This window comes from Lissotriton vulgaris, chromosome 4_1 (genome assembly GCF_964263255.1).
Source record: "Lissotriton vulgaris chromosome 4_1, aLisVul1.2, whole genome shotgun sequence".
Classification (NCBI taxonomy): Eukaryota; Metazoa; Chordata; class Amphibia; order Caudata; family Salamandridae; genus Lissotriton; species Lissotriton vulgaris.
This window is the reverse complement of record NC_141691.1, coordinates 674,160,588-674,178,729: the sequence shown is the minus strand read 5'-3', so window position 1 is coordinate 674,178,729 and position 18,142 is coordinate 674,160,588. Positions and strand designations below refer to the sequence as shown.

The following is an 18,142-nucleotide window of genomic DNA, read 5'->3' as shown; positions in this document are numbered from 1 at the left end:
ACAACCAAGGCCGAAGATACCTCAACAGCCGCCTCAACTTCTACACTCCTAACCGCCAGCTTCGATCGACCAGCCACGCCCTCGCCGCCGTCCCCCACATCCGAAGAGCCACAGCAGGAGGAAGGTCCTTCTCCTACCTGGCCGCCAAGACTTGGAACTCCCTCCCGATCCACCTCCGCCTGACCCAAGACCACCTCTCCTTCAGGAAGCAGCTCAAGACCTGGCTGTTCGAGCAGTAGTGGACGACCCCCCCCCCCCCCCCCACCCCCCCCTCCCCAAGCGCCATGAGACCCTCTGGGTGAGTAACGCGCTATATAAATGTTTTTGATTTGATTTGACTTCACCTTGATTGGTTGGCAGCAGCCAATCAGAGGTAAGAAAGAGGGCTGCATTCTATTGGTCTAGCCACTGAAAAAAACAGCCTTGTCATTGCACATGCTGGTTAAGTACAGTGGAGAGGAAATACAACTGCATGTTTGCTTCCAGTGTATCTAATGCCATAAAGCATTGAAATTTATTTAAGTAAGTGCTTTTCTGTTTAAAAAGGCTTTGTGGAAATCTTTGATGCTTTAGTGAAGATAAGGGGCATCCAGACTTGGTCCATTCTAGTTTCAGTTTTAGATGTAAAAACTCTGCCCAGGCCTTGCTCTTCCTTGTTTTTGGCAACTCAGTTGGAAACCCAGCTGGGCCTAAAATCTGCAAGGAATGAAAACCAGTATTGGCAAAGCCAAAAGGTCTGGCATTGGCCACCAGCCTTTTGGCAACTCTTGTTCTGTCATGGTTTTTATGAAGCTTTATTGTTCAGAGAGCTGCCGGGCCGTTATAAAATATAAATAAAACTTTGCCTAAAGCTAAAAATGTTTTTTGGGTCTCCAAAAAGTACTTAGTAATTCTGGCACTGAAGGGAACTATGTTGTGTGTGGATGTGCTCCTATTGAACGAATGCCATAACTGATAGTGAAGTGGGCTTATGAATTGTCCGTTGATGCTCGCTTGGTGGAATAAAAATGTAAATGACCCAGTCGTCAGATAATGGGTAACACTCTGACTTAAAACTCTTATAAGTAACTATGTTATGCATACCAAAAGGTATTGGAACATGTGCAACATGGCCGGAAGTAAACAAAATAATAGCACTAAGAAGCTGCCAAAGCTCGCCGTGTCATAGCACTTTTTCCTTGCTACCAGCTATGTTCCACTGCAGCTGCGCTGCTGTGCAGCATTTCTAAAAAAAAATGACAAAGCCAATAGATCTCACATAGGTGTAACCTATTGGCTTTGCCAATTCTAAAGTAAGATGATTAGCACCTACATCAAGCAGCCTTTATTTTACACACAGACAGCTGGCACCTCGCTGCTTTGTTTTGTGACATGTCATTGTGGAACATAGCGGGGGTTTTGGTGACAGCAAGTAGGAGTTCAGTGAAGTCCACAGGTTACAGACTAGTTTCAAGAATGTGTGCTGCAACAGAAAGGGTCGGTTTAAAGTTCCATCTGTTTACAGTTTACCCACAAAATGTATTGTGATATCTAGATACCAAAACACACACAAACAACATACCTTGACACCATAAGAAAAGTGACATTTTGCACAATGTGCTGCATACAGAGGCAATATCCTCCAAATCTGCAGGTGCCTAAGGCTGATCCCTGTTACTGATGTGGCCTAGGCCTTGCCATGATTTTCTCAATTCAGCTGTGTTCTTCAGCCAGCAAAACCTCTACCCGGTTAATAAAAGAAAAGAGATGGATGCTTGTAAACATTTTTCTTTGTTGGGTATGAAACTGAAACCAGAAAAGGTTGACGGCTCCATGTGTTCATTTATAGCCCAGACTGGAGACCCTTAGACTTCCCCTAACCGTCATAGCGTTCTTTCTGCAGAGGCCTGTTTAAACAGAAACATTGACTTCAATACAATGAAATGCTGTACAACCTTGGATTCACTGGAAGCAAACACCAGTTGCTTATTCAAAGAGCAGGCTGTTTTTTCTGTGGTTAAACCAATAGAATGCTGTCCCCTCTCCTAACTCTAATTGGCTGTTGCCAATCAATCGGTGTGAAGGTGTGTTTAAAACATTGAAACTGTGCGGGTATGACTGAGGGAGGAGGAGTGTGATGTGGGGATGATGGATTATGAATTAGGTATGAGAATTATAATTATGGATGATTCATGGGAAGTGGAGATGAAAATAGGGATGATGGATAATGGCTGATGCATGAGAAGTAAGGATGTGAAGTAGGGATGGCATTTGGATGAGAAATATGGATGATGGCTGGGAAGTTGGGATGATGGATGAAGTAGGGATGAGAGTTAGAAGAAAGAATGATGGATGAAATGCGCGGACGATGGGTGAGAAGTAGGGATAATTGATGATGCATGAGAAGTTAGGATTAGAAATCGGGATGATAGTTGATGGATGAGAAGTAGGGAGGATGGATGAGAAGTAGGGATGACTGAGAAGTAGGGTTGACAGATGAGAAATGGGGATTAGAGGTAGTAGTCTGAATGATTGAGAAGCAGGGATGGTGGATGAGAATTAAGGATGAGCAGCGGTTATGAGGGATGAGACGTGTCAATGAGATGTAGCAATGGATGAGATGGTGAAGACAAGTAGGGATGAGGAGTAGGGATTACGGATAAGAAAAAGGAATAATGGATGAGAAATAGCACTGAGAAGTAGGAGTGATGGATGAGAAGTAAGGATGATGGATGAGTTATAGAGAAGAGAAGTAGGCATGAGGAGTGAGTAATAAGAGTGTCCTTAAATGGATGCTGTAGTAGTCTTTTCTGATACTTTGGCCATGACCCAGGAAAACCAATTATGTTGTATACAACTTGCATTTTAATATTTTCTTTATTGGGAACCAGTAGAATATTCTCTAGTATTAGATTATTTGTTCACGTTTGAAGCTTCTTATCACCACTTTGTTTGGATATTTTACACTGTCTGCATCATAGCTGTAGATTTTTCAGTACTTGCAGAGATGCACTAGTCAAGACCAATCATCTCAGAAGTTCAGTGCCGTTTTTGGAGTTCGGACGTAGGGGGGGGGGTGCTACCTTTTTGAGTAATTCTAGTGATCGAGCCTTGGTTGTGATGTACGATTACAAATGACATTTTGGTGCCCATATTTGTGGACTTGGGTGGGGTGGCATACCTTAGCATCCTTCAGCCATGTGTTCAATAGGGTGCTGATGTTTTGGCTCTTTAGAGGTACTAATGCAGAATCTGGTATATCTTCATTAACCAGATGTGGATGTGCTTCATAGCCAGATCGTGTTCTCAAGGCCAAGTCAGTACAATGAATCTACCTGACAAATTGATCATCTTGTTGATTGTCCTTGTTATGGAATCAAATGCTTTCTTCTGAAAGAATGTTGCTCGATGGTAGACTGAAGTTTGCAGTTTTACCTGGATGGAATGGTGTGCTGGCAGCAACTGTGATACTCACTTGTGTAAAAAGAAGAACTTGAAAGTGTCTGAACAAATTCCTTTCTCTCTATTCTGTAATCCAAGGTGAGAAATTTACTGGCAGTCACAAGGCATGGATCTTGAAAAATCTATTGAATCCGAAACAGACCATTGGCTCTTGAGATTCCCTGCACCATTTATTTGACCAAAATCAGGACTTGAATGTAATCAGTAGATTTTTTTGATTTTGGCAGAGATGTTATCACCATGGGAGTTGCTTCCTATTCTGATAACGAGCTCAATGTACTTTGTCCTTCCTTCCTTTCATTTAAATAAGCCAATATTAAGTATTCAAACAAATATGCCTGAAGGACCAATCCTCTTACGGCCTCTGTTGATCTTGATCTTACAAATGCTTCCGTGTCCCATAGTCTCTGCTTATGCAATTCAGTGATAACAAGCTACACGAATAGAGGTCAAACTTTTGAAAACTGTTGTGAAACTGGCAATAACAGCAGTAGTAGCACAAATCGTGAAGACATTGTACCGTTGTTTCATTGCATGGCAGTCCTAAAACTGGGGATGAGTAAATCATGGGCAGCACCATATTATTTTTGCTAGACTTTGATCATAATGTAAACCCATGAGCTTACCAGTGAAAGCTGTATGACGGAGCTTAGAGATGTAGTATTTTAATGAAGATGAGAGAAATTAACATGCATCTCACCATGACTTCTACAATTTTAGTTTTGGAGTTTAATGAGAAGCGGAAAGAAGACTGTCTTGGATACTTTATGCGCCATTTTGTGTATGTTCCCTACTGACAATACTCTAATATTTAATTGGTGTATTGTCAGCGAGCCGATCCCCGAGAGTCCGTGAAGGTTTTTTAGTGGCTGCAATAACAGAACAATTCCAGAACACAGCCCCCCCTTCGCTACCACACCCACCACTACCATAAGCATGCATTGATGCAAATAATAGAAGTCCTTATGTGAATTGGCTGAGATTGGTTTGTGAGTGTCAATGGCAGGCTTTCTTCATTCATACGGTATTATCCAAAGCGTGTTGTGGTAACTGTCTACAGGTAGCATTGCCTGTGTGTAGTCAGGTACAGGTCAGTCTGTTGACCTCCAATTCTATGAAAAATATCATCCATCTCTGAACTGGAAATGATAAACCTTAGTAACTCTCTGAGCAATGGATAATATTGGGGTACTTGAAGAGGTGTCTTGCCTGTCTTCCATCGGACTTTATGGTATTCTAGCCAAGTGTAGAGAATTTTCTGTGCATTTTCTCTAACGTCTAATATATATGTGCTTTTGTATGCTGTGTTAAGGTGTTTAGAAATGTAGTGCAGGTTAGACTTTGGCAGTCCGTGTAGAGAGATTCTTTCTAGGTCAGAGGTTCCCATCGTGAAGAGTCTCTCTTTGTTCTAGACAGTGGAGTGATGTGCAGGACAATAACAAGGCGACTGGCGGATGTGTTCGAGCACTTCCTAACCAATGAGACTTCCCCTTCCATTCTGTTACACCCATCTAGGCCATTAAATTATGGGGCTAGCCATATGCTCTCCTTGCTCTTCATCCAGACTAAGCATTTGTGAGTTCAGTAGTCTTTGGTAACTCAGTCTAAATTGAAAAACCTTTCCGGTGCAAGAGTGAGGTCTGCCAAGCCCAGACCACGCTCCAAGTCTCCGTGTGGTAGGATAATTTGCTCGGTGAGTAGAATGAACAAATGTTATGTTTGCCTATATTTGCCTTCTCCAGCGTGTTCGAGTTTCACATGCATGCCACATGTTCTTCTGTGTACTCAAGGAGGACTGGTCTTGTCTTCTAAGAGGACCCGTTGCTGCCTGAAGGTCGGATTGTAGGTTCCCTTACCAAAGTCTTAAAGCTGTACTCCAGCACACACCTAAAATAAGAAATCCTGTGAACATTAACTTTCTGCATCTACAAAGCTGGCTAGAATTCAAATGTAGACTTTGGCATTTGTCAAACATAAACCGCAATCTGATTAATGAATTTATTGTTAGTGAGACCTGGTTGTAGTATTTTTACGCTGAAAGTTAACACTTCAACAAAGTTAAAGCGAGGGGACGTGGACTATGCACATATCAGTTGGTTTAAAAACTATTTCATCTTGGTGGTTAGGCAAACAAACATTGTGAGGGTATGGCTGTTGGCTTTACACTTTAAAGTTCAGTCTACAGGACTTTGAGAAATAGGCATGAAAAGTAGAATTTTGGATCATTCATGAGCCGTAGGGATGAAAAATGTTAGATGAGTGAAAAGTAGGGAAAATGGATGATACACAAAAAAATGGTATCTCTATCGGGGTGACAAACTGCCCCAGGACATCTCATCCAGAGCTGCTGCCTCCCTCGTCACAGTAATACATAGTGACCAGACAAGTGGGTCATTGGCCAAAATAATGCCAGTAAAGGGACATCCACTGGCTCGAGAGTACAAGGCAGCAGTAATTGGTATACAGTAGTTCCTTGCCCCTGTGCCAGTGCATTGCTGTTGTAATTATGGCTCTTTTAGGTGCCAAGCAGAGTGTTTTCTACCTGATTTGCACACTTATTTGAATAACTCATTCAGCTGAGGGTATCCTGTAACTTGTTAAATGTCTTAAACCCATACTAGAGAGGAATGTGGTCACACCATGCAATATTTCATGTTTCTTTAGCTATCCGTTCTGATTATAGATCCACTTTGCCTAAGGAAAACAAAAAAATATATTTATACATTTAGTTTTCTCTTTCTGTTATAGATTCTCAAGAATGGATTCTCTTAGCGAAGCCAATACTTTATTCGCCCTTAACCTCTGGAAAAAACTGAGTGAGAATGACAACAAGAAAAATTTATTTTATTCGCCAATAAGTATGTCATCTGCTCTGGCTATGGTTTATTTGGGCGCCCATGGGGACACAGCAGCCCAGATGGTACAGGTATGTTTGTTTCCATTGTACAGTAAAAGTGCTGCAGTGCAGGTATACGCTGGTGAAAAGGGAGCTGTTGGATAACCTTTGCTGATCTACCTGTAGCAAATGGGTATTATCGCTGTTGGGAGATCTAGCATTGAACTGGATGAACCTTCTATTAATATTATGTCTGCTTGTATTTTTTCTTGACTTGTGAAACATTCAGTTACCACTACCATTGGAGGTTTCTATTTTTCAGCTGGGAAATCAATTCTCATGAACTGCTAAAGCCTTTTTTTGTTTCATTCAGTAATTGCAGACACACTCATTTGTGGGCCTGGTTGGATTGGGAGGGTGCATGATGATAGGAAGGGCTATTACCTGCTGTTTATGCCTCACCACTTGGGTGATACTAACCTAATACATGGGATTCTGTGATCCCTTTATAAATGGCAGTATCTGATTTCTTTATAATCTGCGACTTGTGACGCACCCAGGTGCCGATAATAAAGAAAAGACTATTATAACTTATTACAGTCTAGTTCTGACATCACAATCCCTGCTGCCAGAGATAGCAACCAATGTGAAGGGTAGGTCAGGCAACGGAGCATTATTGAAGCTTGGATATAATAATTAAAAGATTGATCTTCACTTGTGCAGTATCTTGTGGATTGTGTCAAATTGTAAGGGTTGTGCTACAGCCAAACATTTGCACAGACTAACACCAGAATGCCAGTTTTGGGCTGCCTCAACTTCCTGATTGCTCTATGAGCCCTAGAAAGGATTACGGAATTTTGCCTTTGGCACACAAGACACACATGCGGATCGTCACAAGGTTTTTTGTAAGAAGATCATTCAATAAAATCCAAGGGCCCTAGTGTGCCATGAAACTCCTACACCTACTGTAGTCTGACCAAGTTAAGTTGCATTACTAAAGAAAGAATCGAATGCTAAACTGGGGTGAAACTTAATATAGAAAGTTGCTGAGTAAGTAAGCAAAACAGAACATTAACCCCGTGGCATTCTTGGATCCAGGGCAATGGAAAGCTAGAGTCACTATTCAGTTGCTGTGTATACATAGTCTTATTTTGGTAAATCCTATTTTTCTTTGATGTTTGTAACAATTGTACAGCTTCAGTGCAACACAATGGATGTGTTCAGGATGCGGGTAGAACAGCTGTAGTGACAGGTGTGGGAGAGCACAAGAACAGAGAAACCATTTGTATTATTCCAAGCTTGTCCAAAGAGGCTGGTCTTTAATTGTTTACATTTTGAAGTCCACCTTAGGTCAGGTGGCAAAGATAAGAAGGGCCAAAAGGTAGGGCATTAAAAGAGCAGGGATCTTCCTCTTAACTCTTTGTATGCCAATGGGATCTGTGAGACACATTTAGAAGGCCATCCGTGGAATCTGCTCAGGTAGTAGAGGAGAAACTGAATGATCAGGTTCTCCACTATGCTGTTGTAAATTCATTATGGACAAAATGTTCACTTTTAAAATGGATCCATTGTTCAATCGGCAACCTGTAGAGTGACATCAGTGCAAGCGAGCAGTTCTTCTTCAGTTCCTTGGAGCTTGCTCCTCATCTACGCTGGAAAACCTGCATGATTGCACGTGATGCGCAAGAGGGCCACTGCAAGGAGGAAGCCAACGTGGTGTTGAGTAAGCAATAGTGTGAGGATCCCTGAAGTTGATAAAAATGGATGAGCCTGTGTTTGGTCATGTTATCTTGAAAGTTAGATGAAAACACTTGAGGTGATCCCCAAGTTCCTGACTTTACGGTTTTAGCTTGTTAAAGGCTAGATGCGAGCTGAAGGTACCCAATAGCAGTGTCTGTAAAATGGACTCAAGCAACGTCTCCCATGACTAGAAGAAATATTTTAGTTTTATCACCACTCCTGCAGAAGTTGTTTCTATTTTTATGCTTAAAAGTGACAGTCAAGAGGACTGCTATTTCACTTATCTTTAGCTATCCTAATGCAGATCTTGGTTCTGTGTCTAGGCATGAGATAGGATTTGATATGGCAGTTAAAGCCAAACACTGAAGTCTCCTGCACTTGCAAAACAATTTGGGATATTTGCAAAAGAACGGACAACATTTGTTCGAGGGGTAATGTTTGACCCGAATGAATAAAACTACTGAAGTCCATCCCTTCAAATCTAGTCAAGGGACAGGATTTTATGCTCCATGCATCCAAGGAGGCACATCAATTAGGGAAGACCAATGTGAGGTCCTTGCAGGGCTACTCAGTGAGCAGTTCTACCTGATGTTGTTTAAGTTGTATGTGTACCCCAGCATGGTCAGAAATCTGAAACTAATTTACTGAGGAGGTTATTTTCTTCCACATAGCCAGCGGTTTTGAGGAAACACCTGTTTTGGGAATCTCCCTAGAGGATGGTAGACAGCTCGGTAAGTAGTTTGTATGAACCGCTGTCTCCTCTGTTTATCATGAAAGGGGTGTTAACATAGTATGCTTTTCTGTGCCTAGAACACTTACTAACACAAGCGAAACATTGAAGATCTTTTAATCACTGGGCTGACAGACCAGCAGTATTTAATAGTTTTTGTGCTAGAGGAAAAATGTGTGAACATTAGTAGGTTTCAGATCTAGTCACTGGTTTGCCGTTGAGGTTTTGCATTATGAGCAAGGGTGGTTTGTAGTGAGGCATTTCAGTTACTAATGTAGGCCATCAGGGCACCACTCAGCCTTTTTAGAGGGAGACGCTTGTGCCTCAGGATGTTCTGCAGTCATTTCATGAGCCACTTCTTTGGACTATCTGTTTTAGCTATGCAAGACTGAAAGCTGACCTTAGGAATGTAGGTGATTTGTAACGATTAATGGATATGCCTTGCTTCTCGACTGGTAGAAGAGCATCCTCCTCTTTGAGGGCCCTGTTAACGCTCTGACATCTATGCAGTTCAGTGATTGGTATCCTGCAGTCCTGTAAACTACATGGTGTAGGTCCCTATTCAGAGGTTAAAGGCACCACCCACTCAAATGCATGTTGGTGCAAAGTGCAGAACCTGGCTCATAAAGGTGCGCACAACACTCAAATGCACTACACCCCACAGTTTACAGGGGTTCAGTGCACAAATCGGCAAGTGCACAGGGGTAGGAGGTACACACCTTTATATCTAAGTGACTGTTTCACTATGAACTGTACCCTTCACCTTAATTATGTGTGGCATGCACCTCTCATTGCTTCATTGCATCTGCGTTGTTGGAGCACCACCCCAGTGACCGTCTCACCACCCACCCAGATCTGCGTGATTCTAACTTGACGGCTCCTACAATCTTAATGCAATGCTGCCTACTCTCGCCATAATATTATCACCTTACAATCTACTCTAAATCTGTTCAATCTCTTTCAACCTCCTTCCTGACTGAAACATTACATTTAAGTTCCCTATCTGAGACTAACCTGAAGTTTCCTTTCATACTCTACCTTCGCACACCCCTCTTCTCACTCATCAAGGTCCAAAAATTACCAGCCTCCTCCAACAACCACTCGACCAATCCAATTGTACACACCGCCCTCCCATGGTTTTTTATGCAGCAATCCAATCCAATGAGTCAGTTGTGAATAGTCATGGCCAAAAGGGAAAATCATGCCAAATTCTAATGGCAGAGATTCTACCCCAAGGCTGGACACCTAAATCTGTGCCAATTGCCACGAATACAAAAAGAACTGATGGACCGAAGGCTGAACAATGCCATGCATTCCCCCCAGTACAGAGATCTGGGCCTAAATCCATTGTGTTTTTGCTCCACATGCCATTCCAGTTTAGACCCAGCTATATGCAAATCAGTCTTGTTCCCCAGGGAAACAGTCCAGCCCGAACTTCCAGGCCAGGTCCTTCCTGGACTGGAAACAAGTATCCTAGGACCGGTTTCAGAGTATACCCCCCCGCATCAGCCAGGCTAGCTTGACTCGGTGGCATGAAGTGGCCCCCGTCTAGGCATACCCGTCCCACTCTGGGTGACAAATGCAAAAAGAACAATTGATGGACAGAAAGGTGAACAATGCCATGCATTCACCCAATACAAAGATCTGGGCCTAAACCAATCATTTTCTTTGCTCCCCATGCCATTCCAATTTAGACCCAGCCATATGCAAATCAGTCTTGACCCTGTTCCCTATGGGAACTACCAGGGCAGGTCCTCCCTGGACTGGAAACCAGCATCCTAGGGCCGGTTTCATAGTATCGCCCCTCATCAGCCAGGCTAGTTTGACTCTAGTGGCACGGAGTGGACTAATACAGCACCTCAAATTATAAAGAGTCTTTTGACTCTGTGAGCTATTAACTGCCATCAAAGAACTGCATATGAACTGAAGTGCATAGGTTTATAATCTTATGTTTTTCTGCCTAGTCTTTCGTTGTTAAAAAGGGTTTATTTGGGTAGAAATAAATTCTTATTAGTAAAGACAACCCCAACCACTGTGTTATGTTTTAAATCCTGAATCTGTGCTTCTCCAGACCAAGCTCTCTCAAAATATGCTGCCTACCATTATGGATGAACTGTAACTTCTACGCCTAGTAGTGCTCATTGTCTTTTTGTAGCATTTCATATACAACAATTTACACACTTGTATGACTTATTGTCTCTGTATAATGTTTGTCTGAAATACAATGCTTTAACACCCACAAAAGAAATTCATGTGAGAGAGGGGCTATGGAGAGATGAGGGGCACCCTTGGAGGGTGGTAGTGAGGGAATCCATAAGGAAGGAGGTCACGACAGAGCACCAACAAATTTTGTTGCACCCGACGCTGCAAATGCTAAAGCTGGCCCTGGTAGGTGGCTGACAATTAGAGGAAAAAGAACTGTCCAGTTCGGCTTTCCAGAACAAGGTTATTTGATGGCCGTGTACAAATTCTGCACTGAAAGCAAATAATTGCACTTGTAAAATAATTGTCTTGTTTAATTGCGCGTTATCAGATAGGAATGTTTCTTGTCGTTGAGTGGCCAGAGTTAAAAAGCTTCTGCGCATTTCTTCCAACTTCCACAAGTCAATGTGTAGCATAAATTTGAGTAACAAAAGTGATCGTCTAAATCCTGATCTATGGGGCTCCTCTACCTGTTAGTTGCCGAAATTCAGCATAAATGGGCATCCATCCATTTATCGCAATATAGAAACGTAAAATATGTTGCCTAATGCAGTTTCTATTAAAAATAGAATACTGTAATTTCTAATTTCCAAACGAGTTGTCTTTTTCAAGTGCCCCATTAAACTATTGGTGCCCCTTCTCCTTTATTTCCACCCCTTCCCTCCACACCCAAAGTTATTGTGAGATTAAGAGTGTAACCCAGAGGACCTCCTTAGAAAAAGAGGAATTACTGAGATGCTAGATTGGCTTATACCAAAGACAATTGTTGATATTTAACATGATACCTGCTCTAATGTCTCCTTTTGTCTCCATACTTCAGGCACAGGATTTCCCCTGAGGTAAAGCACACGAGGTTCATGACACTAGCATGTCCCCGTTTTAAACTCCCACCCACATTCTCACCAGGTCCTGACGAATCGCGGGAAATCCCCTAGCGAGAAACATGTTGACCGACCTTCACATTAGTCTAGTTTGAAACACGGCACGTAACTCTCCGTGACCCAACAAGCTAAACTACACCTTTTAATGATAGTAGGAGGACCTCCAGAATAAAGTCTTTTCAGGGACCCTCTACTATATTTTAAACCTCACCTTCCATTTCAGGATACTATTGCCCTGGCCCACATACCCGCACTTCATCAACAGGCAGCTGGACAAAAAGATCTCCGCCAAAGAGCCCCTCTTTGAGGTGAGCCCGTCGGGGATTGCACCGCCTCCCCGACGAGGAGCAACCGCCGATGATGAAGCATGACATCCCTCGGGGTGTGTGAGGCAAACATGTCCAACTTAATGGATGCCCAGGGGTGTTAACGTACACCTTCGGCACAGCCAGTCTCCTCCTTTTTTACTAGGAACAGTTCAGCAACCCCCGCTTGATGTTTGAGTACTCTGCACACGGGCACACGCTGGAACTGGACCTTCCACCTCCCCCTTGAGGTGGTAATTGGTGCCCGTTCGATCAATAGATCACACTCCCTCTTGTTTGATGACGACTCATGCACGGTGAAAACCGTGGGAGCTCTGTAACGGTGGGTGAGATTGTTCATATCCCCCAACCTGTGATTAACCGATTGGCGAATCACACACTTTACCCTTTTTGGGTAACTAACCTCTTTCTTTCTTTGATTCTCTTCACCGGCTCCACCTGACTAGTACACAATGGAAGGTCAGGGGCTTAGCTTTGGTGAAGAAGACGCAGCTGCTATTATGAGAGCCCCATCATTGTTTGGCATAGACGTTGAAACGGCTTCAGGAAGTAACACCACTGAGTGGCAAACTTTATCAGACTTAAAACGAGAATGGATTAGGATTACAATACATGGAGCAATGATGGCACAATATTTTAAAGCCAAAATTGCCCCGAATGGCCTAATAGTGAAGAACTTCCCAAGGATATTCTGGGAAGATGGGCAATTCAAGATCGAGTGGTCTCAAGTAGCATGGAAATGCACTCATGATCTCTTGATCCTTATCGTCAACACTGCCAAAAGACTAGCAGACGCACTACTAGTCCGCATTCAGGAAGCTGAGGCAGCATTGAAGACCACAGCTCAGAATACGGGCTTCAAAACAAAACTAGCCGAACTGAATAAAGAAATGGCAGAGCACAAGGAGTACTTAATGAATCAAAAAGTAGCTAAGCTCCAAAAGGATATCAAAAGATTTTCCAAGGAGAAAGTCTACCCGTACCTGAAGGACGATTACGTACCGCCAGGAACAAACTACAACTCAGACTCCAGCACAACTTCGTCCAGACGAGGTTCCAACAGCGGCTCTGAGAGCAGTGACGATAATGACACAACTAATATCCCACCCAGGGCCAAAAGAGGTAGAGGGCGAGGACAACAAAACCTCCATAACTACCCGAACTTTCCCCACCAAGGGCAACCAATGGGTCCCCCGTTTTGGCAATATCCTCAATTTCAGCCATTCCAGCCACCATTTGCGCCACAATACCCACCTTTCTTTGCGCCCCAAGGATCATCAGGCCCCCCTTTTTTAGGCAGAGGTTGGGGCAGAGGGCGCGGGCGAAAGCGAGGCAACGCCTCCGAGAAGAAAGTGCAGTGGGAGGACACACGCCCCCACGGAATGGACACCCGGAGCACGAACAGGTCAGGGCCAAAATGAGCCTCGTGGTCAATCTCTCGGATCACATTCTGACCGAGAATGAGGAACAAGTTCTCCAAAGAGGACTGGGCTTTGTCCCTACACCAAGGATCGACTTGTTCAATCAAACCAGGGAGATACAATCTTTCTTCAGAAAGGTCAGGCTTAAGGCTTTTTTTGAAGGCAAAGCCCCAGAACCAGCACAAGACTCAGGATTGCACAACCCTTCGACATTCACACCCCACAATGGGATGGTCCCTAATGAGGTCCTGACCTTTGAACAGGCGGTACTGAAAGACATTGAGACTTTGGATAGGCAAACAAACCATTCTAATATCTCCCGCAAAGACATGGAGGTGCTTAAAACACTGGCAGACGACCCACTCATCACTATAAAACAGGCTGACAAAGGCGGGGCCACTGTTCTAATGAACACTAAAGACTACGAACTTGAATGTCTAAGGCAACTCAATGATGGTCGGTACTACACCCCCATTCCTTGTGACCCGACCCCACGCCTCCAAACAACTATCACAGGCTTGGTGGAAACTGCTGAATGTGAGCGTTGGATAAGCAAAAAGGAGGCAGAATTTCTAAACCAAAAAAATCCTAGGGTTCCCTACTTCTACACACTTCCGAAAATTCATAAGGGGACAAGACCAGTCCCAGGGAGACCTATAGTTTCTGGTATCGACTCGGTATTAGAACCTCTGTCCAAATTTTGCGACCATTTCCTCCAGCCCTTGGTTAAACGCATCCCTTCTTACATTCAGGACACTGCCGACACCTTACGGCACCTTAACTCAGTCGAGAATGCATGCCAAATTGACCTTTTGATTACCCTAGATGTTGAAGCCCTTTATACCAACATCCCTCAAAGGGCCACACTAGAGGTAATCGAGTCACGCCTGAAGATGGAGGATTGGGATTCTAACACTCCGCCCTCATTCATTATGGAATGCGCTACACTGGCACTCACTGAAAACTTCTTTGAGTTTAAGGGGCAATTCTTCCATCAGACCCAAGGAACCTCGATGGGCAGCACTTTTGCCCCGTCGGTGGCATGTCTGTATATGGCCGACTTCGAGGACAGATTCATCCACCACCAATCCAACCCATTTTTAGCCAATATCACAATGTGGAAGCGCTTCATTGACTATATCCTCATCCTATGGTCGGGTCGTCCTAACTCACATGAGGCCTTCTTCGTATGGGTTAACTCACTGAACCCATATCTCCGGTTCACCATGTCCTCCTCGCCCAAAGAGATTGCTTTTCTCGACCTAACAGTACAACTGGTAGATGGTAGACTCCAGACAACAATGTTTAGGAAACCAACAGACCGAAATAGTCTCCTACATTTTGAGAGCCACCATCCCAAAGCCTTACGGTCCAATTTACCATTTGGACAATTCCTCCGGATCAGACGGAATTGTAGTAACATTGCAGACTACAAAAAGGAATCCACCATCTTATCAAGAAACCTACTAGACAGAGGCTATCCCAAAGGAGAGGTTATGAAAGCAAAAAAACGGGCAAGGAATAATAACAGAGAGGCACTCCTGGAGAGACGGGAAAAACTACCCATCGAAAACCAACCGATCACCTGTGTGACGACATTCACCCCACTATCAACCAAGATCAAAAACACAATTAAACGCCACTGGGGAATCCTTAACACGGGTGATTTGACTTTTGAACAACCGAGGTTTGCTTTCAAAAGGTCACAAAATGTGAAGGACATATTGATCCACACTCGACCTAAGACCACCAAAAAAAGTTCCCAACAGACACTATGGAACCTGCCACCGGTTACCGGTCACTACCCATGCGGTAACTGTGGGGTTTGCAAATACACTACCCCCCAGAAAACATTACAGCTCACCGACACCTTTAAATGGGTCATCCAGGGCCACACGAACTGCAACACCACTCATTGCATCTATATGCTGACTTGCCCATGTGGTCTCAAATACATTGGGATGACTACACGTACAATTAAGACAAGGATCACCGAACACCGCAGTAATTTCCGGTGCAAGAAATCGCACACGAAAATGTGCAAACACTATCTTGAGAAACAACACAGCGCCGACTGCATACGGTGGGTGATTCTTGAGGCAAGTCCAAATTGCCCAAAAAATGCCCTGTTCCGTAAAGAACAAAGGTGGGTACACCGCCTCTCCACAGATAGACAAGGTCTGAATGAAGACATTCCCTGGCATTCCCTGTAAACATCCAACCCCTTGTCACTGTGTCAACCCACGTCAGGTCAAACACTAACTACACCACTCCATCATGGCCGGCATGACCTTGGTTATCACGTGACCCGCACTGAGGGCGTTAACTGACGCTACCTGATGACGAGTCTACCTATAAATAGCCCACGCCCCGCTAGTTCATTACCTATTCGAGCTCGGCGGTGAAGGGTAGGTGACTCAGCACGGACACGGATAACTTGAGGTAAGATCTAACAACTCCATAGGTGCCCTATACGGGGGAAAAGACACCAAGAACTTCCATAACTTTAGGTCTCTTTCCTTAGCCTGAACTTTAGGCAACTTCTGTTGTACCGACCCGCCGATAACTCAGGTGGCTATTAGTCCAAGACCTTTAGGTGAGTTTGTAATTAACCACGCCATGATTTGCCACCTCTTGATTAGAGTTCTCTCCCTGAGATAGCAGTTGCGTTTTTAACTACTGGTTTTAACTACTGTTTTTTCACAACGCACCCACCACGGACATAGGTATATGAGTGTTCACTACACCACACACTCATTATACATCACAGGCATGTTCGTATGTGTGAAACAACACACACCACTTCCACTTCACTGCACTGAGATGCTAGATTGGCTGATACCAAAGACAATTGTTGATATTTAACATGATACCTGCTCTAATGTCTCCTTTTGTCTCCATACTTCAGGCACAGGATTTCCCCTGAGGTAAAGCACACGAGGTTCATGACACTAGCATGTCCCTGTTTTAAACTCCCACCCACATTCTCACCAGGTCCTGACGAATCGCGGGAAATCCCCTAGCGAGAAACATGTTGACCGACCTTCACATTAGTCTAGTTTGAAACACGGCACGTAACTCTCCGTGACCCAACAAGCTAAACTACACCTTTTAATGATAGTAGGAGGACCTCCAGAATAAAGTCTTTTCAGGGACCCTCTACTATATTTTAAACCTCACCTTCCATTTCAGGATACTATTGCCCTGGCCCACATACCCGCACTTCATCAACAGGCAGCTGGACAAAAAGATCTCCGCCAAAGAGCCCCTCTTTGAGGTGAGCCCGTCGGGGATTGCACCGCCTCCCCGACGAGGAGCAACCGCCGATGATGAAGCATGACATCCCTCGGGGTGTGTGAGGCAAACATGTCCAACTTAATGGATGCCCAGGGGTGTTAACGTACACCTTCGGCACAGCCAGTCTCCTCCTTTTTTACTAGGAACAGTTCAGCAACCCCCGCTTGATGTTTGAGTACTCTGCACACGGGCACACGCTGGAACTGGACCTTCCACCTCCCCCTTGAGGTGGTAATTGGTGCCCGTTCGATCAATAGATCACACTCCCTCTTGTTTGATGACGAATTACTAGGAATGTCAGGAATTTTATTTCTGATTTCCTTGTAATTCTTTATTTTTCCCCGTTATTTCATTTGGAAGACGCCACCTGCTTTTGGCAGTTGGAGTCTACCGATAAAACACCAAAGATTCATAGTTGCCACAGATCCCATAATTCCATATGGTTAATAACTTTTTTACAGACCCATTGTAAATAGAAAGGCCACATGTAATGAGGCTAGATAGGTTAAGGTGGCCTCGTTCCGTGCCACCATCACAAATGAGCCGCTGTTAAATAAAATGGGGCACACAAGAATAAAACCAGTTTGACTTAAATCAGCAGAAATTTGGAGCTTTGGAGAAAGAATCCAGAAATTAAAACAGTGGGTTTGGACAGGCACTTTAATAAGGAACCTCTTTTAATCAATTTTAGATATGCCCAACTCCCTTTTCAGGTAAGTAAGGGGCTAAAGAGACTCCGTTGTCATGACTGTAAGTGAGGATACTCAGCAAGGGTCTTTAATCAAGAGAATAAATAACCATCTTCTTCCTTCCCAGGCCCTCCAGCTACACAAAGCCAAAGATGTCCACACCGGGTTCCAGTCCTTGACCTCAGAAATTAACAAATCTGGCACAAAATACCTACTTAGGATTGCCAACAGACTATTTGGGGAGAAGAGCTTCACATTCAACACTGTAAGTTATGTTGATTTTTAAATATTTTACTCCTTGACGGAAGATGCACATAATTCATGTACCAAAATGTGTTTTTATCCTTGTTGAAGTCGGTTGCACTTTAGACATGGTTCCGTAGTGATGTAATGAAAATAGTCTTCAAATGAACCAAACCTTATTTTATTGCTTCGTAAGCCTGGCACAAAATTCTGGTTTTGTCGCTTTATAATCCCTATTCTCAGTGAATTAAATTTGCAGTTCTTATGGCGACGTGCGATATATGCTCGAGAAGCCCCTTCTCATTCAGTGGAACACAACTTCCATTGTCATTGATG

At 43.8% G+C, this 18,142-nt stretch overlaps 1 protein-coding gene across 2 annotated transcripts in view; it reads left to right on the top strand.

Moving 5' to 3' along the window:
• LOC147722426 (serpin B6-like) overlaps positions 1–18,142 on the top strand; it is a 393,526-nt gene that overhangs the window by 109,786 nt on the left and 265,598 nt on the right. For both annotated transcript variants that reach the window (XM_086964945.1, XM_086964944.1), the window contains exons 2-3: positions 6,190–6,367; positions 17,691–17,828. In XM_086964945.1, coding sequence (XP_086821071.1) covers positions 6,200–6,367; positions 17,691–17,828 — 306 coding nt within the window. In that variant the 5' untranslated portion in view covers positions 6,190–6,199. The remainder of the gene's footprint in view (positions 1–6,189; positions 6,368–17,690; positions 17,829–18,142) is intronic.